Source organism: Schistocerca nitens, chromosome 8 (assembly GCF_023898315.1).
Source record: "Schistocerca nitens isolate TAMUIC-IGC-003100 chromosome 8, iqSchNite1.1, whole genome shotgun sequence".
Lineage (NCBI taxonomy): Eukaryota > Metazoa > Arthropoda > Insecta > Orthoptera > Acrididae > Schistocerca > Schistocerca nitens.
In genome coordinates, this window is record NC_064621.1 from 439685959 (window position 1) to 439712522 (window position 26564).

At 36.9% G+C, this 26564-nt stretch overlaps 1 protein-coding gene across 3 annotated transcripts in view; it reads left to right on the forward strand.

The window, feature by feature from the left end:
• LOC126198992 (putative helicase mov-10-B.1) overlaps positions 1 to 26564 on the forward strand; it is a 418198-nt gene that overhangs the window by 225495 nt on the left and 166139 nt on the right. For all 3 annotated transcript variants that reach the window (XM_049935664.1, XM_049935663.1, XM_049935665.1), the window contains 3 exons: positions 5748 to 5890; positions 7935 to 8099; positions 12104 to 12254. In XM_049935664.1, coding sequence (XP_049791621.1) covers positions 5748 to 5890; positions 7935 to 8099; positions 12104 to 12254 — 459 coding nt within the window. The remainder of the gene's footprint in view (positions 1 to 5747; positions 5891 to 7934; positions 8100 to 12103; positions 12255 to 26564) is intronic.

The window sequence follows — 26564 nt, forward strand, 5'->3', positions numbered from 1 at the left end:
GTCTCATTGTATGTCTGCGATCTGTGATGGTAAGGATGCTGGGTGGAGTGCGGAGTGGGGTGGTTGGACGTCAGGTGGGTGACACCTGTCAGTGGGGCCAGGGTCATACATGTGCTCCCATTCTCGCCATTGTGACTGTTATGTGTTTTGTGTATGAGCGGCTCATATGGTAGGGTAGGGCAGTGGGTGTGTCATTATCACATTGCAGGAGAAATGTGTTCTCTATGCAGAGTGCTTCCAATGCCACAAGACAGTTGACGTAATGGTGGTGAATTGCCATGAGCTCATCAGCTGAGGAAGACACTGCTTGAGTATGTCAATGGATGTATCACTGTCTTCCTGTTGTGTCTTGAATGGTCAATGTACAAGGTAGAGGTGGAGGTGCCAGAGCGAAAGGTCCTGGGATGCAGTGACCCATGACAAAATTCAGGAGCATGGCGTGTTGTACAAATGAGGAAAGGTGGAATTGGCATAAAAATTCCCATCACTAGGACTGGTTCTATGATGTCCTTAAGAGAGAATTTACATGTGAGGCAGCAAGATGATAACAGGTGCAGAGTCTGGATCATGGATCCGTGAACTGGGACTGACAAGCTGGCAGCTTCGTACAGTTGCAATGCCATACATTAGTCCACTGTCAATGAGTGGCTAGGTGGTAGGGAGTAGATGTCAGAGCTGATGTCTGTTGGAAAATGGTTCATCATAAGCTGGATGAGGGGGGAAGGAAGCACCCCTGCAAACTTGTCAGAATCTGGGCCAATGAAAAGATCATGTTCACATGTGCAATCAGAGATGTGAAATCTCGTAACAGTCATTATCAGTTTAGTGAGAGAATATTCATGGCTGTGCTTAATGTAGGGGCAACTGGGATAGTCTCCCTGAATGGAAGAACTTATTGTGAGCAGTATTAAGTAGTCACAAGTTGGGCGACAGTCACACGCAGTTTTGGCGAACGGCTCCTGCACGGATGTGGCAGTACATGGGGTTGGGTCGCTTGGTGTACATTCATTTGTTTTGGATGGGTGAAGGTCACTGTGATAAGCAGCAGTTATGATGTGTGTTTTATGATGCCAATTGAAACAGTTCTGCCCAGGTGTGGCTTAGAAGGCTGCGTGTGGTGGTTGCGCAGATGCAGCACGGTTGGCAGTGTTCTGCACAAGTGAGAGTACAACAGGATCTGTGGTGTTCTGTGTAAGTCTGGGCATGACATGAGTGTGAATGTTCTTCACAGGCATGGGCTTGGAGTGGGTTGTGGGGAGGCGGAGGTATGTTGATATGTGAAGGTTGCCACTCCAGGTGGGCGTGGTGAAGTCAGAGTCGGAAGCAATCAGGTAAAGTCGATAGGGATTGACTAATGCGTGGAAGGATGAATGCCAAACCTGTGGATGCAGCACATGGTTGCCAGCATTGTCGTCAACAATGAGGATACATTGTTGGTGTTCAGTGGAATGTTCTGAAAGTAATTGTTCATTCCTAGTGCAGCAATGGTATCAGTGCAAAAATTACCCTGCACCGTCATTGCAAATCACCAGGTCACCAATGTGGGCATTTATCCCTTATACTCAACGAAGGTAAGAGAAGTAACTGATCTATAAGAAACAACATTGTTGAATAAATTGTGTACATGGGAGCACAAGCATACTGTTCATTACAACAGCATAGCATGGACTAAAGTCCGATGTTCATCATTGTAGAGGCTTTGTGGACTATCAGTATTTGCCAAATAATTTTTTTAACAGTGAAGTAAACAAAACAGCAATTATTGAAAATGGCAATACATTACTTACAATTAAAATGTTAATCACAAAAGTTCTTGCAGCATTAGTTTTACATGAAATAAACTGCCAAATTGATACATAGCAGATGTAACTGTGAATTTTGTGATTTACTGAGCAGAATAATCTTTATATCTGATCTAATAATGCAAATAATAAAATACTGATTTTTTTTTTCATAATTACAAATTGGTTTTTGTGGATAAAATTCTCAACAACTTCAGACATATTACTTGACACATCCATTAAGCTTGTTTTTTATGAAGAGAACACATTTTTGAGAATATGATATCTATTTTCAATACATTTCATAAGCTTATAAGTAAAAATCCAATTTTTTCTGTTTCTGTTACTGTAATAATGATTATCTTGGATTTTGTGATTTTTATAAAAAATAGTATTTTATGTCAGAACCAAACATACAATGTTGATTTTCTTCTTAATTTCAGTTCAGATTTTGTGGCCAACATTTCCTTAAGTTTCAAATATACTTCTTTGCATGATCCTTAAACTGTTGTTGTTGGTTTTTATTTATTTATTTATTTATTTTTTTAATATATAAAAGCCACAAGTTTTATCAAAATTTGAAAATATGCTGTTTGTTTACAATTTTTTCTTTTCTCTTTGAAATTCTGTTATGTTACTTGATTAGCTACTCAATGCTTTATAGTGTCATTAACAATGCATTCCATCACATCATTTGTGCCATTACATGTATGTAAAATATACAGAGATACGGATGTTAGGTATCGGGTTGTACACTAATATATATATATATATATATATATATATATATATATATATATATATATATATATATATATATATATATATATATATATATATATATAAAGAAAGATGTGAGACTTACCAAACAAAAGTGCTGGCAGGTCGATAGACACACAAACAAACACAAATATACACACAAAATTCAAGCTTTCGCAACAAACTGTTGCCTCATCAGGAAAGAGGGAAGGAGAGGGAAAGACGAAAGGATGTGGGTTTTAAGGGAGAGGGTAAGGAGTCATTCCAATCCCGGGAGCGGAAAGACTTACCTTAGGGGGAAAAAAGGACAGGTATACACTCGCACACACACACATATCCATCCACACATACAGACACAAGCAGAAATATGTCTGCTTGTGTCTGTATGTGTGGATGGATATGTGTGTGTGTGCGAGTGTATACCTGTCCTTTTTTCCCCCTAAGGTAAGTCTTTCCGCTCCCGGGATTGGAATGACTCCTTACCCTCTCCCTTAAAACCCACATCCTTTCGTCTTTCCCTCTCCTTCCCTCTTTCCTGATGAGGCAACAGTTTGTTGCGAAAGCTTGAATTTTGTGTGTATATTTGTGTTTGTTTGTGTGTCTATCGACCTGCCAGCGCTTTTGTTTGGTAAGTCTCACATCTTTCTTTTTAGATATATTTTTTCCACGTGGAATGTTTCCCTCTGTTATATATATATATATATATATATATATATATATATATATATATATATATATATATATATATATATATATATATATATATATGGTGGTGTAATATTCAGCCGATCCATCCAGTTTATCCCATTACAAGATCAATATACAGGGTGCCCCATTTATCTTGACCACCCTTAATAAATGTTTGTTCAGATGCAAATTACAAAATGTTTCAAGCAAATGTTCTTTAGCCATCAGGGGGACACCAATCAGCATTGATACCCTTCGTTGTAGCTTTGGTTTTTATAAAGATATGAACAATGGTACTTTTTTAAATGGAACCCTGTATTTTTTACTCGGCAGTTAATTTCATCTCCTAAAGACCTACTCAAAAATGTATCACAGTGTAACATTCACTGAAACACCGCGTTATTAATTACATAATGCGACACTGATGTTGATGCTCCAAGTACTTAGTGCAGGTACTCAGGGTAATGGAACACATCCACATACTGACGTTGGCAGAGGACAAGTGTAAACCTAAGTAGAATACACACCCGTCATTCCATCAACCATCGTCAGTTGAAGAGTTGTGTGAGTAGAATGTACGCCAATGAAGAGAAGGAAGAAATACTACTCATCTATGGGAAATGTAAGTTAGCAGAACAGTAATTGCAATACTGTTTTCTTATGTACGGAAACATTTAGTACAGTAGTTTAGTCCTTTTATATACTGTTGTGTGGATTAAGCATACAGTAAATACTGTCCTTCCTACAAACTGTTATTGTTGTTGTTGAAGATAGGTGAAATCCTACGCAGGCAGCAGAACTGTACAGAGAGCAATATCCTGACAAGAACCTACCTTCCCGATGGATGTTTTCTTGTCTTGTTGTGGCGCTTCAGGAAACAGGAAGTTTTAACCCACACAGACGAAGCTGCCGAAGTTACTGTTCTCACTTCTGGTGCTATGAATCCACATGTTAGCACACGACAGCTTGAACATGAGATCTGCATTCCTAAAACCAGTGTACATTGTATTCTTATATGTCACCAGTTCCACGAACTTCTTCTCCAGTGTTCTATTTACCAATGAATGTTCCTTCTCAAACAAAGGACAGGTAAATACAAGGAACATGAATTATTGGTCCAGGGAAACCAACGATGGCTTAAACAGGTGGAACAGCAGCATCAATGAAGAGTTAACATTTGGTGTGGGATGCTTTGTACTACAATTATTGACCCTTATTTCGTCAATGGTAGTCTAAACAGCAAAACGTATGCCAACTTCCTCAGACAAATTCTTCCTCCCCTTCCAGATGAACTGCTGTGTAGAATCAGAATGCTTATGTGGTATCAACATGATGGATGTCGAGCACATAATGCCTTGCGTACACGTCGTGTTCTGAACTGTGAAGGTATCCTGCCAGAGGGATTGGCTAAGGAGGAACAATTACATAGCCTGCTAGGTCTCATGATTTAAATCCTCTGGACTTTTTTCTTTGGGGATTCATTAAAGATGTTGTCTATCATGATATTCCAACAACTCCAGAGAATGTGCAGGAACGTATCGTGCTTGCTTGTAATTCTCTTCAGCAGGCAACACTGGAAGCAGTAAATAATTCTTTCATTCAGTGAGTGCACCAGTGTATCGGTGTCCAGGGTCACCACTTTGAGCGTAGTCGAATGTTCTACTCCTGGGAAATGGTACAGGAGAGTCAAAGTCAAATTTTGTATTACGTTTTTACTTGATTTTCATTTGTTTCCTGACCTCTCCAGCAAGTGAACGAGTTTGTGATCCCAGGCTCAAAGTCAATGTTGTGTTATGTAATTAATAACGCTGTGTTTCAGTGAATGGTACCCTGTGATACATTTTTGAATAGGTCTTTAGGAGAGGAAATGAATTACTGAATTAGAAATACAGGGTGCTGTTTAAAAAAGTCATACTGCTGTTCATATCTTTGTAAAAAACAAAGCTACAATGAAGGCAATCATGATGATTGATGTCCCCCTGATGGCTAAAGAACATTTGCTTGAAACATTTTGTAATTTGCATCTGGACGAACAGTTATTAAGGTGGTCAAGATAAATGGGACACACTGTATGTGTCATTTGACAGAAATCTTTCCTTATTCTTCAAGTGAAACATTAACGTATGGCTACTCATAAAACACCCTATCTATAGGTTAAAAATTAAGTAATAAAATAATTTTTTTATCATTTCTCAGTATATTTTCACTGGAGTGTTTGTCTTTTTATCATGTAACTTGTATTTTTGTTTTTATAACACGTTATGCAGCCTGCAGGGCCTTCTCAATATGAATCTATGGAACAAAAAGTATATCCATCTATGCTAGAGTCGTGTATCAGGCTCTGAGAGGCATTTTACTGTGTTGCCTCTGTATCTTGATAATCTCTCTGATTTTTTTCCTTTCCATCACAAATAAGTGCCTGGAAGCACCCCAAAATATGTTAATATGCAGAATTAGTCAATAATAAACTAGAATATAAAGTAGAATATTTTAAGTCAGATTCTTCTTTATTGTTTTTAGGTTCCAGGGTTGTTTGAAAGACGTCCATCATTGATGAAGAATGACCGAATATTAGTTACGATAATTGGAGAGCCTTATATTCAGTATGAGGGAATAGTGCATGAGGTCAGAGAGCAGGAAGTGTACTTAGGTTTCCGTGAACAGTAAGTACTGTTTTCATTGTTAAATCTTTGGCTGTTGTTACGTGATTGTTCGTTAATGTTCTGTAAATCTAACCAAGGTTCAGTGATGTGGTATGAGTCAAATTATACTTTAACTGGCAGAAACAGACACTGCAGAACTGCTTCTGTAAAGTATAACAACAAGAAATTATAACAGTTGCTAATCTACTTGCATTGATGAGAATAGTAATTAATTGTGGATAATACAAATTTATACACTGAAGCGCCAAAGAAACTGGTATAGACATACATATTCAAATACAGAGATATGTAAACAGGAAGAAGACGGCGCTGCAGTTGGCTATACCTATACAACACAAGTGTCTGGCACAGTTGTGAGATCAGTTACAATCTCCCTAGGCCAGATAGCAGCATGTAAATGGCCCCTATCTCAGACACATATTGATTAATATCTCTGTTTTTAATGTTGTACTATATTTTTAACTGTTATATAAATAGAGTTAAGTTTGCAGTAGTTACTGAAAAATGTTTTAGCTCCCACGCATTTAAGCTTTACCGGCTACAATTCTTAGAACAGAGTCAACAGTAGAACATGACCTCTGAATTGCCTCTTTTAAGATTCCTTGTAATCATTGTTATTTGCAATACAGTCTTGAAATTTGGTACAGTTGTATTATCGCAGGAACATAATTGAGTGCTGTAATTAGAATGTTCTATTACGAATACAAATGATACTTAATATACCATGAATAAGGACTTTTCGTTCCAGATTTGTTGAAAGTTGAAAATTACTGGTGGTAGCATATTGGTGCCCCCTATTTAATATTTTTATATGAAACTGAGGCTACATATGAATTATCATCTTTCTGAGTCTAATATTTAGCAACTTCAGTTTTTTGTAAAAATGCCGATTCTGACCAAAATATTGTATTGATCAAGTTGAGACTTGTAACTTTCGATTGTGACAGCAATTTTTAGTTATGACATTCATTGGCGTATTCTGAACTATTTTTAGCTATGTAGTCTTATTCAGCGCTGTTTATTTTTTCCTTAAGATTGTATGTTTTTGCTATCTTATTCATTTGATCATTCTGAGACTCTACAATGTTAACATTAATATACTGAAGCATACACTGACACAAAGTTTGAAACAAGTATTTTAATTGTTAATTTCACTCTTAGATTACGGTGCAGTCCTTTGTATGTTAAGCACAGTTGCGTTAGGATGACGTGGCACTGACAGCAGGGAACCAGCACACTTACTCCCTCTGTACCTCTTACAATGATACAGCACCTGTTTCACTTCACTGTATTCTCTGACAGGATTACAATATCATCGACAAACCTCAAAGTTTTTATTTCTTCACCCTGAACTATAATTTCTTTGCCCAAGTTTTTCTTTGGTTTGCATTACTGCTTGCTTAATGTACAGATTGACTAACATGACCCTGTATCACTCCCTTCTCAAAGACTTCTTCCTATTCATGCCTCACAACTCTTATTCTACCATCTGGTTTCTGTTTAAGTAGTAATATGAAACAATATGATAAAAAGAAGGTTTTGGTTGATGGGACATATCCAGAGGCACTGAGCAATAGTCAATTTGGTTATGAGGAGAAGTGGTGGAGCCTGGAAAGGGGTGGGGGGGGGGGGGGGGTGGGGGGGAGAAGATAGGAGAGGTAAAAATTGTAGAGATAAGCCAAGGCGTAACTACAGTGAGCAGGTTCTAAGGGTGCAGGTTGCAGTAGTTATGCAGAGATGTATCCTGCACAGGATACGCTTCTGTGCAGTGCTGTGTCTAACCAGTCTTGAGACTGAAGGGCACACAACTAACACATACTGATTCCCTCTCTCTTTCTCTCTCCCATTCTCTTTCTTTCTCTCTTGTCGGAATTAGCATGTGTTGTATGCACTATTACTAACATTGTAGTTTGAGGATTTTGGTGCCGCAGTAAAATGTATTGTTTTCAAAGTGATATTCGTAGTTATAGTTATTTATAGGCATACAGCTAATATGCACTATCTCTTCATTTTATTTGTATGAAGAAAATTCTATGTTTTTCAGGTTTTTGAAAAAATTTGTAGAAAACCTGAAGCTGAGTATTTCATTTAGCGTTAATCGGTATCCTCTGCGATTGGAACACCGTGCGCTGATGTTGATGGAAAATCATGAAATGAGCTGGCTCATGTTTCCAAATGAATACAGCTATTCATCAGATGCAGGAATCCGGTAAGCTTGTACTGAGAGACTGTTAATCATAGAGTGTTAGTATTAACTAAAGCCAGCCGCAGTGGCAATGCGGTTCTGGGCGCGTCAGTCTGGAACCGCGCGATTGCTATGGTCGCAGGTTCAAATCCTGCCTCGGGCTTGGATGTGTGTGATGTCCTTAGGTTAGTTAGGTTTAACTAGTTCTAAGTTCTAGATGACTGATGTCCTAAGATGTTAAATCCCATAGTGCTCAGAGCCATTTTATTAACTAAAACAGCCTCTACTTCAAACAGTAGTACTACGCTGGAGCGACAAAAGTCATGGGATAGCTATTATGCACATTAGCAAATGGCAGTAGTATCATGTACACAAGGTATAAAAGAGCTGTCATTTGTACTCAGGTGATTAATGTGGAAAGGTTTCCAACATAATTATGGCTGCAGGGCCATCAACAGCAAAACCACATCTGCTTTTACCATCAAGATTTCAGAAGAATGCTTTTGAATCTTCATGCAACCTGTGTCATGCCAGCACACGATCTGTATTACACCACACCACATGTCATTTCATGTGGCCAGGAATGAAGAAGATTGTCATAAGTGGACATCATGCTGCTTACAATGTTAGCATTACAAGGTTAGCCGATATGTATATGCGCCAATTGGCAACTTCCCCAACACTACCACACATTTCACTCATGTGCACACAGAAAACGTGGGACCACTACTGTCTTCAAATTGGAAATGGTGCCTGCTAACAGTTATTGACCGATTGAGCCATTGACCAGAAGTGGCACTTGTGGAAAGTGCCTGCACGGAAACTTTCAAGCATGCTTTCGTGCTAAACAGTGTATCACTTTTTGGCTGTCCTCTTCACATTAGAACATATCGTGGCAAGCAGTGTAAATCGGAATTGTTTGCCAACCTGGCAGCTTTCTGTGGCATGAGTCATCACAAAACAACCAGCTACTACCCGGCCAGCAATGGAATGATAGAGCCTTCACACTGAGCACAAAAAGTAGCTCTAATGTGTCACACCACCGGGTGGACAGAATCTCTGCCAATGGTTCTGTTTGGTTTACGGAAAATGTACAAACTTGATCTGGATGGTTCCTCTGCAGAACTGTTGTACGGAATTTCGCTATGACTGCCTGGTGAATTTGTAGATGTGGCTCTGCAGCCTGATACAGACCCATCTACCTTTGTCAGTTACCTTATAGATCATCTCAAGATCTGACCTTCACAGCCATCCAGGAATAAATTGTTGCCACATTTGTCCAAAAAGACCCCAGTACACGCACACACATCATGTTGCATACTGATGGCATAAAACCAGCCCTACAGCCACTGTACAATCGGCAGCATCGAGTCGTCAAGAGGGGAGATCACACCCTGGACATGCTGGTCAGAGGCAAGCAAACTAATATTACAATAGACAGCATCAAGCTATCAGATGTCTTCAATGAGCCATCCCCCACTGACGCTTGATATACACAGGCTTGTGCAGTACTTGGTCCAGCCACGGCAACTCCTGCACCAGCACGTGGTCCAGCAACAGCAATTCCTGCACCTGACTGGTCATGATGTCAGCTCCAGGGGACCAGCACACCACAAAGTCTGGTCAACACATCCGCTTCCTGACACACTCCCTGGATGCGTTCTGTTTCTTCCAAGGTGGCTGCTCTAGTGACAGTGGCCAGCAGTTCCGTAAAGTGTAGTGCGCGAGAGTTTTCATGCTTGTGTCATGCCAAAAGTGTTCAATTTCACGCTGTCACATTAGTTCCATGCTGGCCACCAGGAGCATTATGTTTTGTCTATAAACTGTGCTATTTCCACTTATTTTATAACGATTTCGATGTTCATGTTTACTCTATGTTTAATTCTGTAATTGTGCGTAGGCCTTAGTAATGAGTCAACAAGATGATTAATCATTCTCTCTCAAGTTTGCATCTAAAAGACATTCTGTATTATTTGACCTATGGACAAATAAGGCCATTGTCATCACAGCAAAGAATATATCGCTCGTGTTATTTATTTGTATCCAAACAGGTAGGCCAACTGATCTAACAGGCTATGTTCCCCTGCTATGGGTTTTTCAGCAGTTGCATCATCATAGGCCTATATTCGATTTCAAAATATCACAATGAATAGCAAGTAAAGTAAGCATAAGTGTAGTAATGAAGTTGGGTGTAAAGTATAAACACAAATGCCCTGGTTTATTCTCTCTGAAATCTGGTCACCCTAAGTATATTGTGTGTGGCCAACATAAACTAAAAGCGTCGACACCCCTGATATAAAGTGATGTATGAGTTTCATTGACATATGTTTCTTGGAAGTGATGTAACCTAACTGTCCATAAGTGATGCTGCACTGCTTCTGGATGACTATGTCCCAGTACTTTGTCGTGGCTAGGATTTTCTGGTTTCTTTAGGGGTCCACTTCTGCTCAGGATGCAGCCAGCTTGGTTCACATATATTGCTGTCATACATAAAACATATCTCAGAAGTACACAGATCAGCCATAATTAGCTTAAGGAAATGTGACTGTCTTCTAAATATTTTTATTGTGTATTTCAACTGTAGGACACACAGTTGGTATGGTTACTGGTTTTATATGAAACCATCATTCAGATATGTCCAAAAAAACAGACACTACACATTCATAAAATGGATTCACCTCAATAGGCAATGAATGTGTGGATGCACATTTATGTTTGATCCCTAGCAGGAATCTAAAATTAGTGAACATAGAGTACTTGGATAGGAACTGTGGATGGTTGGTGCAAAGATAGTCCATGCATCTATGATAAACACTGTGTCCGAGTAACACAGTGGTTAAAACAACTGCCTAGTAAGCAGGAGATCCTGGATTGGAGTCCCGTTCTGGCACATATTTTCATTTATTGCCGCTGATTCGGGATAAAGTCACAATGTAGCTGATATCATTGGTCTCTTCTCTTTCTTTTTCTTTCTTCCCCCTCTGCCTTCAGTTTACGTAATATTACTTGTTTTGCCTTTTTGCTAAGTTGCCATCAGAAGAAATGCTTAAAAAATGAGAAGAGGGGTGGTAATGTACAAGGAAAAGAAATTACAAATCAAATAAACGTTTTTACATAACTATATGCACTTGAATAAATTACATATTAATTCTTTGACTGAACAGGCCCGGAAAGGTGCTCATAATGTATATTTATTTGCATTCTGATTGTTGGAACTGAAATCTACAGTTAACTACATAATAGCACACATTTGATACCTTTTAAGTAACATATACAATTATGAGTAAAAATATTCAGAATATTTAATATCAGCATAAACTATCAATTTTTTATTGTGAATACCAGTAATCTTATATTTGCAATTGAAAAAGTTCATAATACCACATAGTTAATCATAGTTTTTAATTTCCAGTACTGATAGTGCAGATATGTTTATATTGTAAATGCCTCTCCTGGGCTATTCAGTTGAAGAACTGCTATGTAACTTCTTCAAGTGCATATAGTTGTGCAAAGAAGCTTATTTCATATCTAATTTAGTTTCCTAATACTTCGCTGCTAGACAGATCTTCTGATGAAGACTTGGTAATAAGTCAAAACAGCTAATGATACAACTTGTGTGACCTGAAGCTGAAATATATAATAATAATAATAATGTCTCAGAAGATTTCTACCTTAAATGGTATATAACAGTAACAGTGTTGAGCATTAAGTTCTGCTGCCTGCACAAGAGCAAAATATGTCATCACAACACTTCTACTTCATCAGCCAGTATTACATGATGAAAAAAATTACATCATACCATAGGCCCTTTTCATGTTTAAGTAAATTTTTAATATGCAGCTGTTCTTGTGCAGTCTGTAATGTTATTTGATTTAATTCCTTTATTCTGTTTCCACAGTCTATCCTGTTTTACAAATAACAAGAATTGACCAAAAAGGTTGACCCCATTCCAGTGGGAACACACTAGGACGGAGCAGATTGTGTTAATACTTCCTACTGTGATATGTTAAAGAATTTTTTTGTTTCAGGTCTTGGTTCAATCGTTTGATTGAAACAAATGAAGAACAGAAAACAGCAGTAAGCCACATAGTGTCTGGTTCTTTCTTCCCATCTCCATATGTGGTGTTTGGCCCACCAGGTACAGGCAAGACAGTCACAATAGTAGAGGCCATATTACAGGTTAGTGACAATGTATTGGTTTCATTTCTTCCCTCCCCCCCCCCCTCCACCCCCCCCCCCTAACTAATACTTGTAACCACCTTCAACACATGAAACATTATGGTGTGACAATATTTAATACTGACGGAGGACTGATAATGAGCTCATTGTAAATAAATTACTATGAGAATGCTACCAGAAAATGGCTGTTACAGATGAAAACCAGGAAAAAATTTATATGGTTATGTGATGTAAAGGCTAGAGCTTGTAACATGACAAGAATTGATGGAGAAGTCACGTCTGACTGATAGAAAAAATTCTAAATGATGATGGAAGGTAGAGGTACATTGCTGAGGAATCGTAAGGAGAATGCAGCCACATGTAACTTGGCAGCAGATTAGGTTAGAGTAGATTAGATTAATTATTCATTCCATAGACCCAGAAAAGAGAGGATCCTCCTGGGTGTGGAACACGTCAGATAAACACATTAGATAAATGTAATTAGGAAAACTTGAGTTTCACTAATTTTAATGATCCTCAGTCAATAAACAGTAAAATTATGTACATGAATTAAAATTAAACTTCTAATATTTACAGATTTAATACCTACATCTACTTTCATTAAATCTATCATTCACACAAGAGCTAGTTACTTGGCTATTACAACCAAGTATTGTCAAAAATTAAAGTAAATTCTTCATTTCAATTATCCTCAGTTAAGAACAGTCAAATTATGTACAAGATTTAAAATTAAACTTCCACTATTTACAGACTTAAGACTTACATCTGCTTTCCATACATGCATCATTCACAAATTCATGGATGGAATAGAAGGAGTTGGCCACCAAAAATTCTTTTAAATTATGTTCAAATTGTCCCTTGTCTGAAACTAAACTCTTAATGGTTGCTGGTAACTTATTGAAAATATGCGTTGCTGAGTACTGGACTCCTTTCTGGGCAAGAGTAAGTGATTTTAAATCTTTATGTATATTGTTCTTATTCCTAGTATTGATTCTGTGTACTAAGCAGTTAGTTGGAAAAAGAGGCGAATTATTTACAACAAACTTCATTAAGGAATAAATATACTGAGAAGCTGTGGTTCGAATGCCCAATTCTTTGAATAGGTTTCGACATGATGTTCTTGGATTTACACTACACATTACTCTTATTATACACTTTTGTACACAAAAAATTTTTCACTGGACTCGCATTTGGGAGGACGACGGTTCAATCCCGCGTCCGGCCATCCTGATTTAGGTTTTCTGTGATTTCCCTAAATCGCTCCAGGTAAATGCCGGGATGGTTCCTCTGAAAGGGCACGGCCAACTTCCTTTCCCCTTCTTCCCTAATCTGATGAGACTGATGACCTCGATGTTTGGTCTCTTTCTCCAAACAACCCAACTAAAAATTTTTTCTCGTTTTGTGAAGTTACTCCAAAATATGATACCATATGACATAATGGAGTGAAAATAAGCAAAATAAGCGTTTTTTTGTATATTTATATCTCTTATGTCTGCCATCATTCGCATTGCAAACACAGACTTGTTTAGGCACTTTAGCAGTTCGTTAGTATGTTGCTCCCAAGTGAATTTATTATCAAGTTGTAATCCCAAGAATTTTACACTCTCAACGTCTCCTATTTCCATGTCATCATATTTTATACACACACTAGAAGGAAATCTCTTGGAAGTTCTGAATTGCATAAAGTGGGTCTTTTCAAAGTTTAATGACAGTGAATGGGCTATGAACCACTAATTAATGTCAGTAAAAATTTGATTAGCTGCCCTTTCTAAATTTATATTTGATTTATCTAAAAACACAGATGATGTGACTTACTGAACGAAAGTGCTGGCAGGTCGATACACACACAAACAAACACAAACATACACACAAAATTCAAGCTTTCGCAACAAACTGTTGCCTCATCAGGAAAGAGGGAAGGAGAGGGAAAGACGAAAGGATGTGGGTTTTAAGGGAGAGTGTAAGGAGTCATTCCAATCCCAGGAGCGGAAAGACTTACCTTAGGGGGGAAAAAGGAAAAAAGGACAGGTATACAATCGCGCACACACACACATATCCATCCGCACATACACAGACACAAGCAGACATTTGTAAAGGCAAAGAGTTTGGGCCAATTTTACTATTTGTTGCAATGTTTGTATCATCTGCAAATAAGACAAACTTGGTATCTGGTAACGTAACAGATGACAGGTCATTAACATACATAATGTATGTGGACCTAGTATGGGACCTTGGGAAACACCACATGTAATTTCTTCCCTGTCAGATGATGTCTGATTGCCTACTGCTGAAGTGTTACATAATGACACTCTGTGTTTTCTATTAGTAAGATATAACTGAAACCACTTTGCAGCACTAACAGTGATGCCATAATATTTTAATTTACTTAAAAGAATGCTGTGATTCACACAGTCAAAAGCCTTTGACAGGTCACAGAATATGCCAGTTGCCTCTAATTTGTTGTCTAGTGAATTAAGGACATTTTCACTGTAAGTGTAAATAGCCTTCTCAATATCAGAACCCTTAAGAAACCCAAACTGTGACTTTGACAGTATGTTATTTTCACTAAGGTGCTTAAGTAGATGCTTGAACATAAGCTTTTCAAAGATTTTTGAAAAAGCTGGCAAAAGTGAGATAGGCCGGTAATTTGATGACATTTCTTTGTCCCCTTTCTTGTGGAGAGATATGACTCCAGCATGTTTAAGCCAGTCCGGGAATGTTCCTGTGCTAAGGGATTGATTACACAAATATGACTAAGCTCACATGAACACTCTTTTATTAACTTTGTTGATATGTTATCATAACCACTAGAATGATTTTATTTTGAGGACTTTATGATGGATTCTATTTCTTTGGGTGAAGTAAGTGTCAATTTCATTTTACTGAGATTGCTTGTTTGCACTGGTCTCAGATATTCCATTGCATTATTTACTGAACCTGACAACCCCATGCTATCAGTAACAGAGACAAAATACTTGTTTAAATGGTTTGCAACGCAACATGCGTTCGTTACCAGGGTTTCATTTTTTTTAGATCTATTTGTTCCTCCTCATTTCTGGTCCTACCTGTCTCTGGCTTAACTATATCCCATACTGTTATTATTTTATTTCTGAATGTATTTATCTTCTTCTCATAATGCAGGTGTTTAGATTTCTGGATAACCTTCTTCAATATTTTGCAGTAATTTTTCTAATGAGCTATAATGCTAGTATCAAAATTGTCCCTACACATCAGATAGAGTTTCCTTTTTGTCTCACACAATATCTTTATCCCTTGTGTGATCCATAGTTTCTTATTAGACTTCTGCTTAATTTGAGTTACCTTCAGGGGAAAACAATTTTCAAATAAGGTGCTAACTTTATTAATAAATGTTTTGTATTTTCCATTTGTGTCTTGGATGCTGTAAACGTCCATCCAATTAATTTCTTTGAGCAATCTCCTAAATTTATCAGTTTTTGACTGTTTTATTGGCCTTCTGTACTCAGTTCTGATAGATTTTTTATCCTGACAATTTTCAAAATTTAATGTTAGGTGTTGCATGTCATGGTCAGATAGCCCATTTACTACTGGTTTTGTAATGTGGCTTAGTTGCCTAGAATTGTCTGTAAAGATGTTATCAATGGCAGTCTTAGAACATTTGTATACCCTAGTTGGGAAATTTACAGTAGAAATTAAATTGAATGACAATGTAACTGATTTCAGTAACTGTTCACTGACATTGTTTTGCAGGACATCTGTATTAAAATCACCTTCATCCACTAGTTCTTTGTATCTTAATTTTAGATGAGGTAATAAATCTTTAAGACCATTTATAAACAGGTTGACATTTCCTGAAGTTGCTCTGTATATGGCTACTATTAGAAAGGACCTATTATGAAATTCTGTCTCTGTTGCACATGGTTCTAAGTGCTGCTCTAAGCAAAATTTATTAATGGCAATATTCTTAAATTTAAAACTGTTTTTAACAAATGTGGCAACTCCTCCTTTCTGCATATTTTGTCTACAGAAGTAAGAGGCTAACTTAAATTCCGTAAGGTTTAACATATCTATACCAGTGTTGACATGCTGTCCAGAGGCAGATTATATCAACTGGGTTAGATGACTCTGATTCATCAATGCACATAAGTAGTTCATTAATTTTACTTCTAAGCCCTCGAATATTTTGATGCACTAAAGATAATTGGCATTTCACATTTACCGAGATGAAATCGGGTGGAAATAAAATTTCTGCTGATTGCTGTAAATTTTTAACCAACAGCTGTGTTCACTGATCCAATGTGCAAGGATTATGCTGTTTGATTTCTTTCTCAAACTGAAGGTTTGTTTCAATCTTTACTTCTCTCAAAACTTGACTTTGTTCTGTCCTACCTATCCTAAAAAAGGGAGACCAATGACCGTAGCAGTCTGGTCCCTTTAATCCCCCAAACCAACCAACCTAAAAAAGGTGCTGTTCCAACACCTATGACCGCTGGTATACTACCGCTCATGGCAGTGCCTCCCCCCCCCCCCCCCCCGCCCCTTACATTTCCTGCTATTAGCCCAGCCAGTTTATCTCTCCCTTTCCTGTTGAGGTGTAGGTCATGTCTAGTATAATCCCACCTACTGAGAGAATCAACAGGAAGCAAGCCAATATGTGACCCCGCACCTGACCCAAGTAGCCATTCCAACTCCAAATTAACTCTCCCAATGGTATAGTTCCCCACAATAACCATGGTGTCTTCCTTGGTAAAATCTTTACAGAGTGAACCTAAATCCTCTGTCACCTGACCCAGACCAGCACTAGGTTTAAAAAAATTCGTGACATGGTATTCTGATCCTAACTGGTCCTGCAAAACTTGGCCTACACCTCTAGCACGTGAACTACCTAACAACAAAACTTTCTTTCTCTTTGCTGACTTCCCTACATTCTTATTCAGTTTTCTACTGAAAATTTGTTGTGCCCCTTCTACACCTACTTCTGTCTGAGGCTCATCAGTTTCTAACTGAAGCAACAGGTCAAACTTATTCTTCACATTCACCACAAAGCTGTCTGAAAAAGTTCTTGTTCTGTTCCTCCTGTTATCTGTTGCCACTTCCCACCTCTCTTTACCCTTCTTCCTCCTTAACCTGTTCAGATCTTCTCTAACTGTGCCTGAAGGGCAGCAGTTTTCCCCTCCTGTTCCACTATTTTCCTATCTTTACTGCATATCCTACAGAACCACTGATGAGTCTGATCCACTTCCCCATTTCCCATGCTGCTACAGTCACCCCAATGGAAAAAATACTGCAGCCATCACACCAAACCCCAGAGCTAATAATTCTACCGCATGTCAGGCTCTGTTCACTCATGGTAAAAATCTTGCTTTACTGAGAATAAGTATATTAAATTACTGAAAAACAAGAAAATACATTTTTGAAAGTTTAGGTCTAGTCTCAATCATATGTAAACAAACTTACTTTAGTGACAATAAGTTATATTACCGAAAAAAAGGAAGAAAAACACGTTTACAAAAATTATGCCTAGTCGCAACTGTATGTAAACAAAGCTGCTACCGTATGTGCAAAGTTTCCAGATACCGGAACTTAAAATTTATGCTGTGTTTTGAAAAATAAAGAGTTAAACGACAAAGAGATACGCTTTTCTTAACTTGCTGGAATGGAACAGAACAATTAAATGAGTGTCTCCAAGTTTTACTGTGCTACAATGTATGCAAAAATACAGTCGTAACTCTACTTTATGTTCCTTTAAATTTTTCAGGAGTAATCCACAAAGAGAAGTGAAATGTTTAATTGTAAACTTGAAAAACACACTAATACATGTATTAAACAAGTTTCCTGAACTAAACTGAGTTTTATTGCAGTCTACATCACTTACCTGTACGGCGGCACAAAACTCATGAATTTCACCTCATGCAGGGCTATATGTAGCATAGAAATATGCATCAACTGCAGTGAGTTGAGTAAGATGATTTTAGCAGGAGGTACTTTGCTTTGTGAGGTGCTAATGACTTCAACACCAGCCCTCAAGTTCATGGTGCGTCACATTATATTCTAACTGCCTAAGGTAACCAAGGAAAGATAGCCACCATAGGTTATCAAAAGTAGCAGCTATATCAATCGTCACTAGAATGTATGCAGAATGAGTATCTGTTGCTAGCAGAATCACCTTATAAATTGCACCTTCACTTGATATGCCTCTTCTTAATCCAGACTGGTGAGGGCTCATCCCATGATCTTTTAATTTCTTGCATAATAGTTTTTCAAGTATCTTGTCAAGAACATTCAAAAGACAAATTGATCTGTAGGATTCTGGTATCAATGGACCCTTTATCACTTCAGCATTCTTCCACAGGTCAAGGGCCCTTCCTTGGAAGAGGCACTCATTGTACAAGTCACTTAAGGAACTAGGTAAGTAGGAGACTGCTCCCAGCTTTCTGTTACCGTCCCATTATTCGTTTTGAGCATGAATAAGACTGCTGGTAATCATATTTCCTCACAAACTGTATTATATAGTACTCCAAAGGTATTGATTTCTAAGTTAGGCTTCACAAATTGCTTCCATGGTACCATTTTTGTTTGGATAACTCTTCCTTAAAACATTCTCTAAAATACCAGTATCTATGCAACCTTCAGACTCTTTCTTCTCGGGTCATACTGTTGTAGTATAGTTTCATGGCTCTTCTTGTTACAGATCTTAATTTCTGCAGTATCTCAGACTAGATGCAAGGCTACATCTCCCCATAGGTATCAATGCCTCCATTGTTCTACGTGTAGCCACTGTCAGTTGTTGCACTTTAACATGGAGTCTCAATCTACGTTAAAAAGCAAATTAGATTTAGATTGGCATATTTGAAGTAGCCGGTATGGTAATACATGCACAAAAAATTGTAATTGTGTCAGTTAATCAAACTCCAAGATCTGATGTAATAATATTTATAGAAAAAATTAACACACTAATTTTGCAGTTGTCCAAATATAAACAACATAAAATTATAATTGTAGGTGATATTTACATAGATATAAGGGCAAAGAAGAAAAATGTTATCTATATGGTTAATTCTTTGAAGTCATTGAACTATTATTGTCTTAATGAAAAGCCCACCAGACAGAATGCATGTATTGATAACATAATTAGTAATATATATAATGATATTCTTGAATGTGACATAATAGAATTAGGAATATCAGATCATACAGGACTATGGCTTCGAATAGAAAATTCAAAACTCAACACTAAAGAAAGACAAGTGACATATAGACTTCTAGGAGAATCCAATGTAAACAACATGATTAATGAGTTACAGGAAATTGATTGGTCTCATAAAATTAATAATAATAAGGCAACTGATAAATGCTTTACTATTTTCCTCACAGAAATTAAGCACATTGTAGAAAAGATGTGCCCCACTGTAACAAAAAGACATCATCCTAATAATACACATAAGCAATGTCCTACTAACAAGTGGTACACTCCAAAACTTAATAAACTTAGGATACTACTTCTAATTCTGAAGGATAAGTCTAATAAAAGTGACCAAGACAAGGCAAATTACATAAATATAAGAACATTTTACAAATCAGAAATAAAAGGGGCTAAGTGCAATGCAAATGATGAATACATTTTGAATTCCAAAAATACATGTAAAGCTGCCTGGAATGTCATAAAACAGGAAATTAATAACGTCAATAAAGAAAACAACATCCATATAGACCATGATACACTCAATGATTGTTTTGTGAATAGTGCCACTACCACTCCACTCAATAATTCTACCATAGATGCAGAAGCACTACTCATCCATACAAAACAGACTAGTGAGAAATTTATTTGGACCCCTATCACCCTAAATCCATACAAAACAGACTAGTGAGAAATTTACTTGGACCCCTATCACCCTAAAAGACATTTGCAAATCAATAAACAAACTAAGCAATTCCAAAACAGAAGACTATTATGGACTCAGTAATTTCATCATAAACGTATAGCAAAGGAAATCAAAATGCCACTTCTCTCACTGTCAAACAGAGTACTAGATTAAGGAATATTTCCAGAATGTCTTAAGCTCACAGTTACACAACCTATGTATAAAAAAGGTGATAAAAACCTCCCAAACAACTACAGACCCATATCAATAGTACCAATCATATCCAAAGTAATAGAAAATTGCATGCATATGCATGAAAGCAACAAATTATGAAATGAACAGCAATTCGGATTCAGGTCTAACCTGTTGTTGTTGTTGTGGTCCTCAGTCCTGAGACTGGTTTGATGCAGCTCTCCATGCTACTCTATCCTGTGCAAGCTTCTTCATCTCCCAGTACCTACTGCAACCTACATCCTTCTGAATCTGCTTAGTGTATTCATCTCTTGGTCTCCCTCTACGATTTTTACCCTCCACGCTGCCCTCCAATGCTAAATTTGTGATCCCTTGATGCCTCAAAACACGTCCTACCAACTGATCCCTTCTTCTAGTCAAGCTGTGCCACAAACTTCTCTTCTCCCCAATCCTATTCAATACCTCCTCATTAGTTATGTGATCTACCCACCTTATCTTCAGCATTCTTCTGTAGCACCACATTTCGAAAGCTTCTATTCTCTTCTTGTCCAAACTATTTATCGTCCATGTTTCACTTCCATACATGGCTACACTCCAAACAAATACTTTCAGAAACGACTTCCTGACACTTAAATCTATACTCGATGTTAACAAATTTCTCTTCTTCAGAAACGATTTCCTTGCCATTGCCAGTCTACATTTTATATCCTCTCTACTTCGACCATCATCAGTTATTTTACTCCCTAAATAGCAAAACTCCTTTACTACTTTAAGTGTCTCATTTCCTAATCTAATCCCCTCAGCATCACCCGATTTAATTTGACTACATTCCATTATCCTCATTTTGCTTTTGTTGATGTTCATCTTGTATCCTCCTTTCAAGACACTGTCCATTCCGTTCAACTGCTCTTCCAAGTCCTTTGCTGTCTCTGACAGAATTACAATGTCATTGGCGAACCTCAAAGTTTTTACTTCTTCTCCATGAATTTTAATACCTACTCTGAATTTTTCTTTTGTTTCCTTTACTGCTTGCTCAATATACAGATTGAATAACATCGGGGAGAGGCTACAACCCTGTCTCACTCCTTTCCCAACCACTGCTTCCCTTTCATGCCCCTCGACTCTTATAACTGCCATCTGGTTTCTGTACAAATTGTAAATAGCCTTTCGCTCCTCGTATTTTACCCCTGCCACCTTCAGAATTTGAAAGAGAGTATTCCAGTTAACGTTGTCAAAAGCTTTCTCTAAGTCTACAAATGCTAGAAACGTAGGTTTGCCTTTTCTTAATCTTTCTTCTAAGATAAGTCGTAAGGTTAGTATTGCCTCACGTGTTCCAACATTTCTACGGAATCCAAACTGATAGGTCTAACCTATCAACTGTAAAAGCAAATGAAGCTTTGGTGAACAATGTATATGAAGCATATGAAAAGAGGCTGCATATATCTGGAACACTTATTGATTTAAGCAAAACATTTGATTCAGTGTCTCATGACATAATCATTAAATAGTTAGAATACTGTGGCATTGAAGATAAACCACTCACCTTATTCAAATCTTATTTAAGCAATAGGTTACAGCTTGTATATGCAAATAAACAGAGATCAGCAAGACTCCCTATAAAAAGAGCAATACCCCAAGGCTTGGTTCTTGGGCCTTTCCTGTTCATTGCCTATATTAACAATTTCTTGAATTATATACCACGTAAGAATATACTGTAGACTGATGATATAACACTAATAACCTCAAGTGACAATTTACAAACTGTGCTGGATAACAACAGAGAAATAATGCAAATGACTAGTCACTGGTGTCAGGCCAATGAACTGTGCATAAACAATACGAAAACAGAAGAAATAAATTTTAATCTAAAAGCTACAAAAAGTAAAAATAAAGCAGTGAAACTACTTGGATTGCACATAGACCAAAAACTCTCCTGGGGAGAACACACAAATCACCTGTGCAGCAAACTAGCCAATGTACTTTTTTTACTGTACAAATTGAGAAACAGTGTGAGCAAACAACTATTACTTCATTCATATTTTACTTTCTTCCATTCCCATCTGGAGTATGGAATTTTGCTCTGGGGTAATTCCTCACGGGCTAAATTTATTTTCAGATGGCAAAAGAAGCCCATCAAATGTATACTAGGATTAGCACCCAGAGATTCCTGCAGAAACCACTTTAAATACCTCAGTGTAATGACAGTACGTAGCATGTACATATATAACTGTTTAATGTATGCTGAAGAAAATCTGGACAAATTCAGCATGAGATTGATGTACACACACACAATACCAGAAATAGTCACTTGTTCGATTTTCCTTTCTCGAGGCTAGATGTTGTCCATAATAACCATAAACATTTGGGCATAAAAATTTTTAATAAGTTACCATACTCAGCTCGTACAGCCCCATTTAATAAATTCAAGAGTGTATTGCAAAATTGGTTAAAATGCAGTGAATTCTATACAATTGAAGAATTCCTAGGAAATACTCATTATAATATAAGCTTTTAATAAGTGATAAAGAAATGTTTTCAGTTCTTAAATAAGCTAAATAATTCTGTGTATGTAAGTGTTTATTGTGCTTGCCTGTACTCAATTTTCAACTTTGACAAAGCCAATTGTATGAAAAATATTGAAAGGCGAATAATAATATTCTATTCTATTCTATTGGAAATGAAGAAGAATGTAATGGCACCAAGTCAACCTGGGCAACCTGAGATGGTTTATAGATGGTGATCAGCTTCCGACAAAATAAACAACAAAACACCCATGTTGGGTTCACCCAGACCACCCATCCATCATTAGTTTGGTGTGTAGTTTCAGTACGGATCTGGATCACTTCAGTGTTTAGCAAGCTAGCATGTTCTATTTTATGCTATAATGAGAAAGTCTCTTGAGAAAAAAGCAATAATGTATACTTACACTGTTAGTGTATGAAGTGGGGAAAGAGAAAAAATGCTCTTATTTGTCTATTAAATTAATTCTGACATAGTAGGACATGAATAAAAATTAATCTCATATCGTTAAAGCCACGTGCAGTTGTTCAAAAAATAATTGATAACTTCAAATTTGTAGGAAATTTATAACAGTGGCAGTAAATTTTCTGATCACTGTAAAATGTGTTACGTCATCGTAATCTTACCTTTACCTTTCCGTTCGTATCAGCTCATCTGCTTTGCCTTCACAGACCTTCCTTAATTGTTCCACATCATTCTTGGCCTCTTTTCATATTCTTTTATGCTTTGCTTCTTTTTTGTGTTTTTTATTGGTTTACAACACATTATTTTCCCTATTATTCATGAAGCCAAATTTCATTTTTAGTCCACTCCTGTCTATGTCATGTTTATATGATAGAGGCTTCAACTCAGTTAGTAAATGGTTGAAATGGCTCTGAGCACTATGGGACTTAACTTCTGAGGTCAACAGTCCCCCTCAGGTAGTAATTTTATCATTTATTTATTAAGCACCCGTATTATCACATTCATGATATTGGACTTGTAAAAGTACAGAACACTATAAAATATTACATATTTACATCATGTACAAAATCTTATCATTGGGTCCAACACATCTTTATAACAAAAATATTATTCTGCTTATGCACATACAGATAGAATAAAAGCTTACGAAACCCTTTGGTTGATTTTAATAAACTATTAAATACCAGTACTTTGGTTAACTAGGCATAGTAACATACAGCACAAAAGCTAGGTGCATAATTACGTACATACATTGATGAAAGAAGTTTGCTTTTATCTAGGAATGCTTGATAATTACGAATTTTTGTTAAGAGATTTTGAGGAATACCTACAGATTTGAGCAAAATTCCAGGTCTTTGTTAATTCTGTAGAAGCTGTTGTTTATTAGTAGGTTTTTTAGTTCTTTTCTGAATGTATAACTGTTTGGTATTTTTTATGCTATCTGGCAATGCACTGTACAGAATTTTTGGTTTGTAAACAGCACTTTCCTGATATATTGATTTTCTGTGCACATCTCTATGATAATCATCCCTGTTCCTTGTTTGATAATTGTGGCTCTCACTATTCAAAGCTGAAACTTGATGGTTTTTAATGAAGCATTTGCTTTCATATATAAATATAGATGGTAAAGTCATGATTTTTAATTCCTTAAAGATATCTACATGGTGCTCTGCAAGCAACATCACTTATTAATCTTCCAGCTTTCTTTCGGAGTTTAAAAGACTGCTTTGCAAAAGAGGTATTTCCCCCGAACACTATTCCATACTTCAGTAGACTATGCATGTGTGCATAATAAGCACTTAACACTGTTTCAGAATTGCAGCAATCTTTAAGCACTTTTAATATGTAACAGTACTTGCTTAATTTTTTTGTTAAGTGTTTCTATATGTTTTTCCCATCTTAGGTGCTCATCCAACCATAATCCAAACAATTTTATGTGGTTGTTTTGCTGAATTTGGCTATTCGATAATGTGAATTTTACATTGGTCCTACTTTTGTTCCTTCAAAAATGGCTCTGAGCACTATGGGACTTGTTTTCCACGAATTTGATTTTTTTATTTTTATTTTTCATTCTCTTCAGAGGGACTGAAATATCCCAGCAGCATTTATAATTTGACAAGAACCTGTTGAATTTTATATCTACAGAACTATTGCTTTCCAAGTCCCAGTTTGCATTTTTTAACATTAGATTAAAGACCTTAATTAATTAATCAATCATCTCTCAATATATCTCCTGTTGTCACTTTTCTCATGAGATTTCTCTCAAGTCAATTTAACTGCTCGATGATCAGAGAAACCTGTATCCAGTACCTCAGATTTAAAGCCACATTTTGATTTGTCAGTTAATATTTGGTCTATAGTACTTTCACTTTTGCTGCCATATCTGGTGATATCTTCTACACATATGTCCATATTCTATGTTTTTAGTAGATTAACAAGTTTTTGCCGTTTTTTACAGTTGTCCTTGAAATTAATATTGAAATCTCCAGCCACAATTATGTATTTTGACTGACTATTTAGATAGTTCAGAAGATTTTCCAAATTTTCAGAGAGCAGTTCAAAATTGTCAGATGGGAACCTATATATACATGCAATTATAATTTTACTATATATTAGTTCACATAAACAATATTCAAAATCTTTTTCAATACAGCAGACTTTTTAAAACCTAATTTCCTTTTATTTAATACCTATTCTTACATATATACATGTTCCACCCCCTCTGGATGTTTCCCTGCAAAAGCTGTTCACCAACTAGAGGTCTAAAATCCCAATTGCACATTTTTGTATTTCTTGCAGCCAGTGTTCAATTATACACACGATAGAAATCTCCTTCAATGAACCATTCAAATGGACCTCTATCTCATATAGCTTACTGGTTATGCCCTGTACATTATGATATAAATTCTATGAGAGGTATGTTTCTTGCCTGGTTAGTTGTTTGAAGAGTAGGCTCTAGTCTTTTCGTTTCTGACCTGATTTTTACCTCCTGGGGGTCCTGGACTTCTTCTTGGTTTTTTTTCTTCTGCAGAGGATTTGGCCATAAAAAAATTGTTCATATGTTGTTTGGGTGCTAACTTCTGCCTGGTGCTTCATCGTGATCTGTTGTTTTTAACTTCTGTCCACTCTCGTATGGCTTCCTCCTCAGTCTTTTTACATGGGGATATTGTCTTCTGTGCTGGTTCCCTGCCATTTGTTCATTCCGCTGAAGGCATATTTACTGTTAACTTTTTAGTTTATTCTTCTGTCATTTTCGTATACTGTGTTGCTTCCTTGTCACTTGTTCATTCCATAGGATGCATATTTACTGTTAATTTTTTGGTTTCATCTTCTGTTATTTTCCCATATTGTGAGCATACAGTTTCGTTGAGCGACTGATCTGTCTGTTGCAAGCAGTTAACAGAGATCAGTGATGGTGTGGTGGGCTTAATCATGGCTGAATAATGGAGATTCCTGCATAGTTTTTCCTTCCCTTTCAACACCAAATGTAGCCCATGCTATGTATAATCAGTCCTCCTTAAAAACAGATTTACATCCAGTACCTTAGCATGACTGTACTGGGCAATATATTCCATCAAGAATGAGTTCATTTTGTATATTTTTTCATTCCAGTCCACCCTGTCAAATCTATAGGGTATTGTACACAGAATCTCTTTAGTGTTCGTATATTTTGTGAGTAGCATGTTCACAGTCCATTGGTAATCCTTGATATCTGATTCTGTATCATTTGTTCCAGCCAGAGCAATAACACAGTCAGATTTACTGAAATCCTTTACCTTTTCTTCAAGGT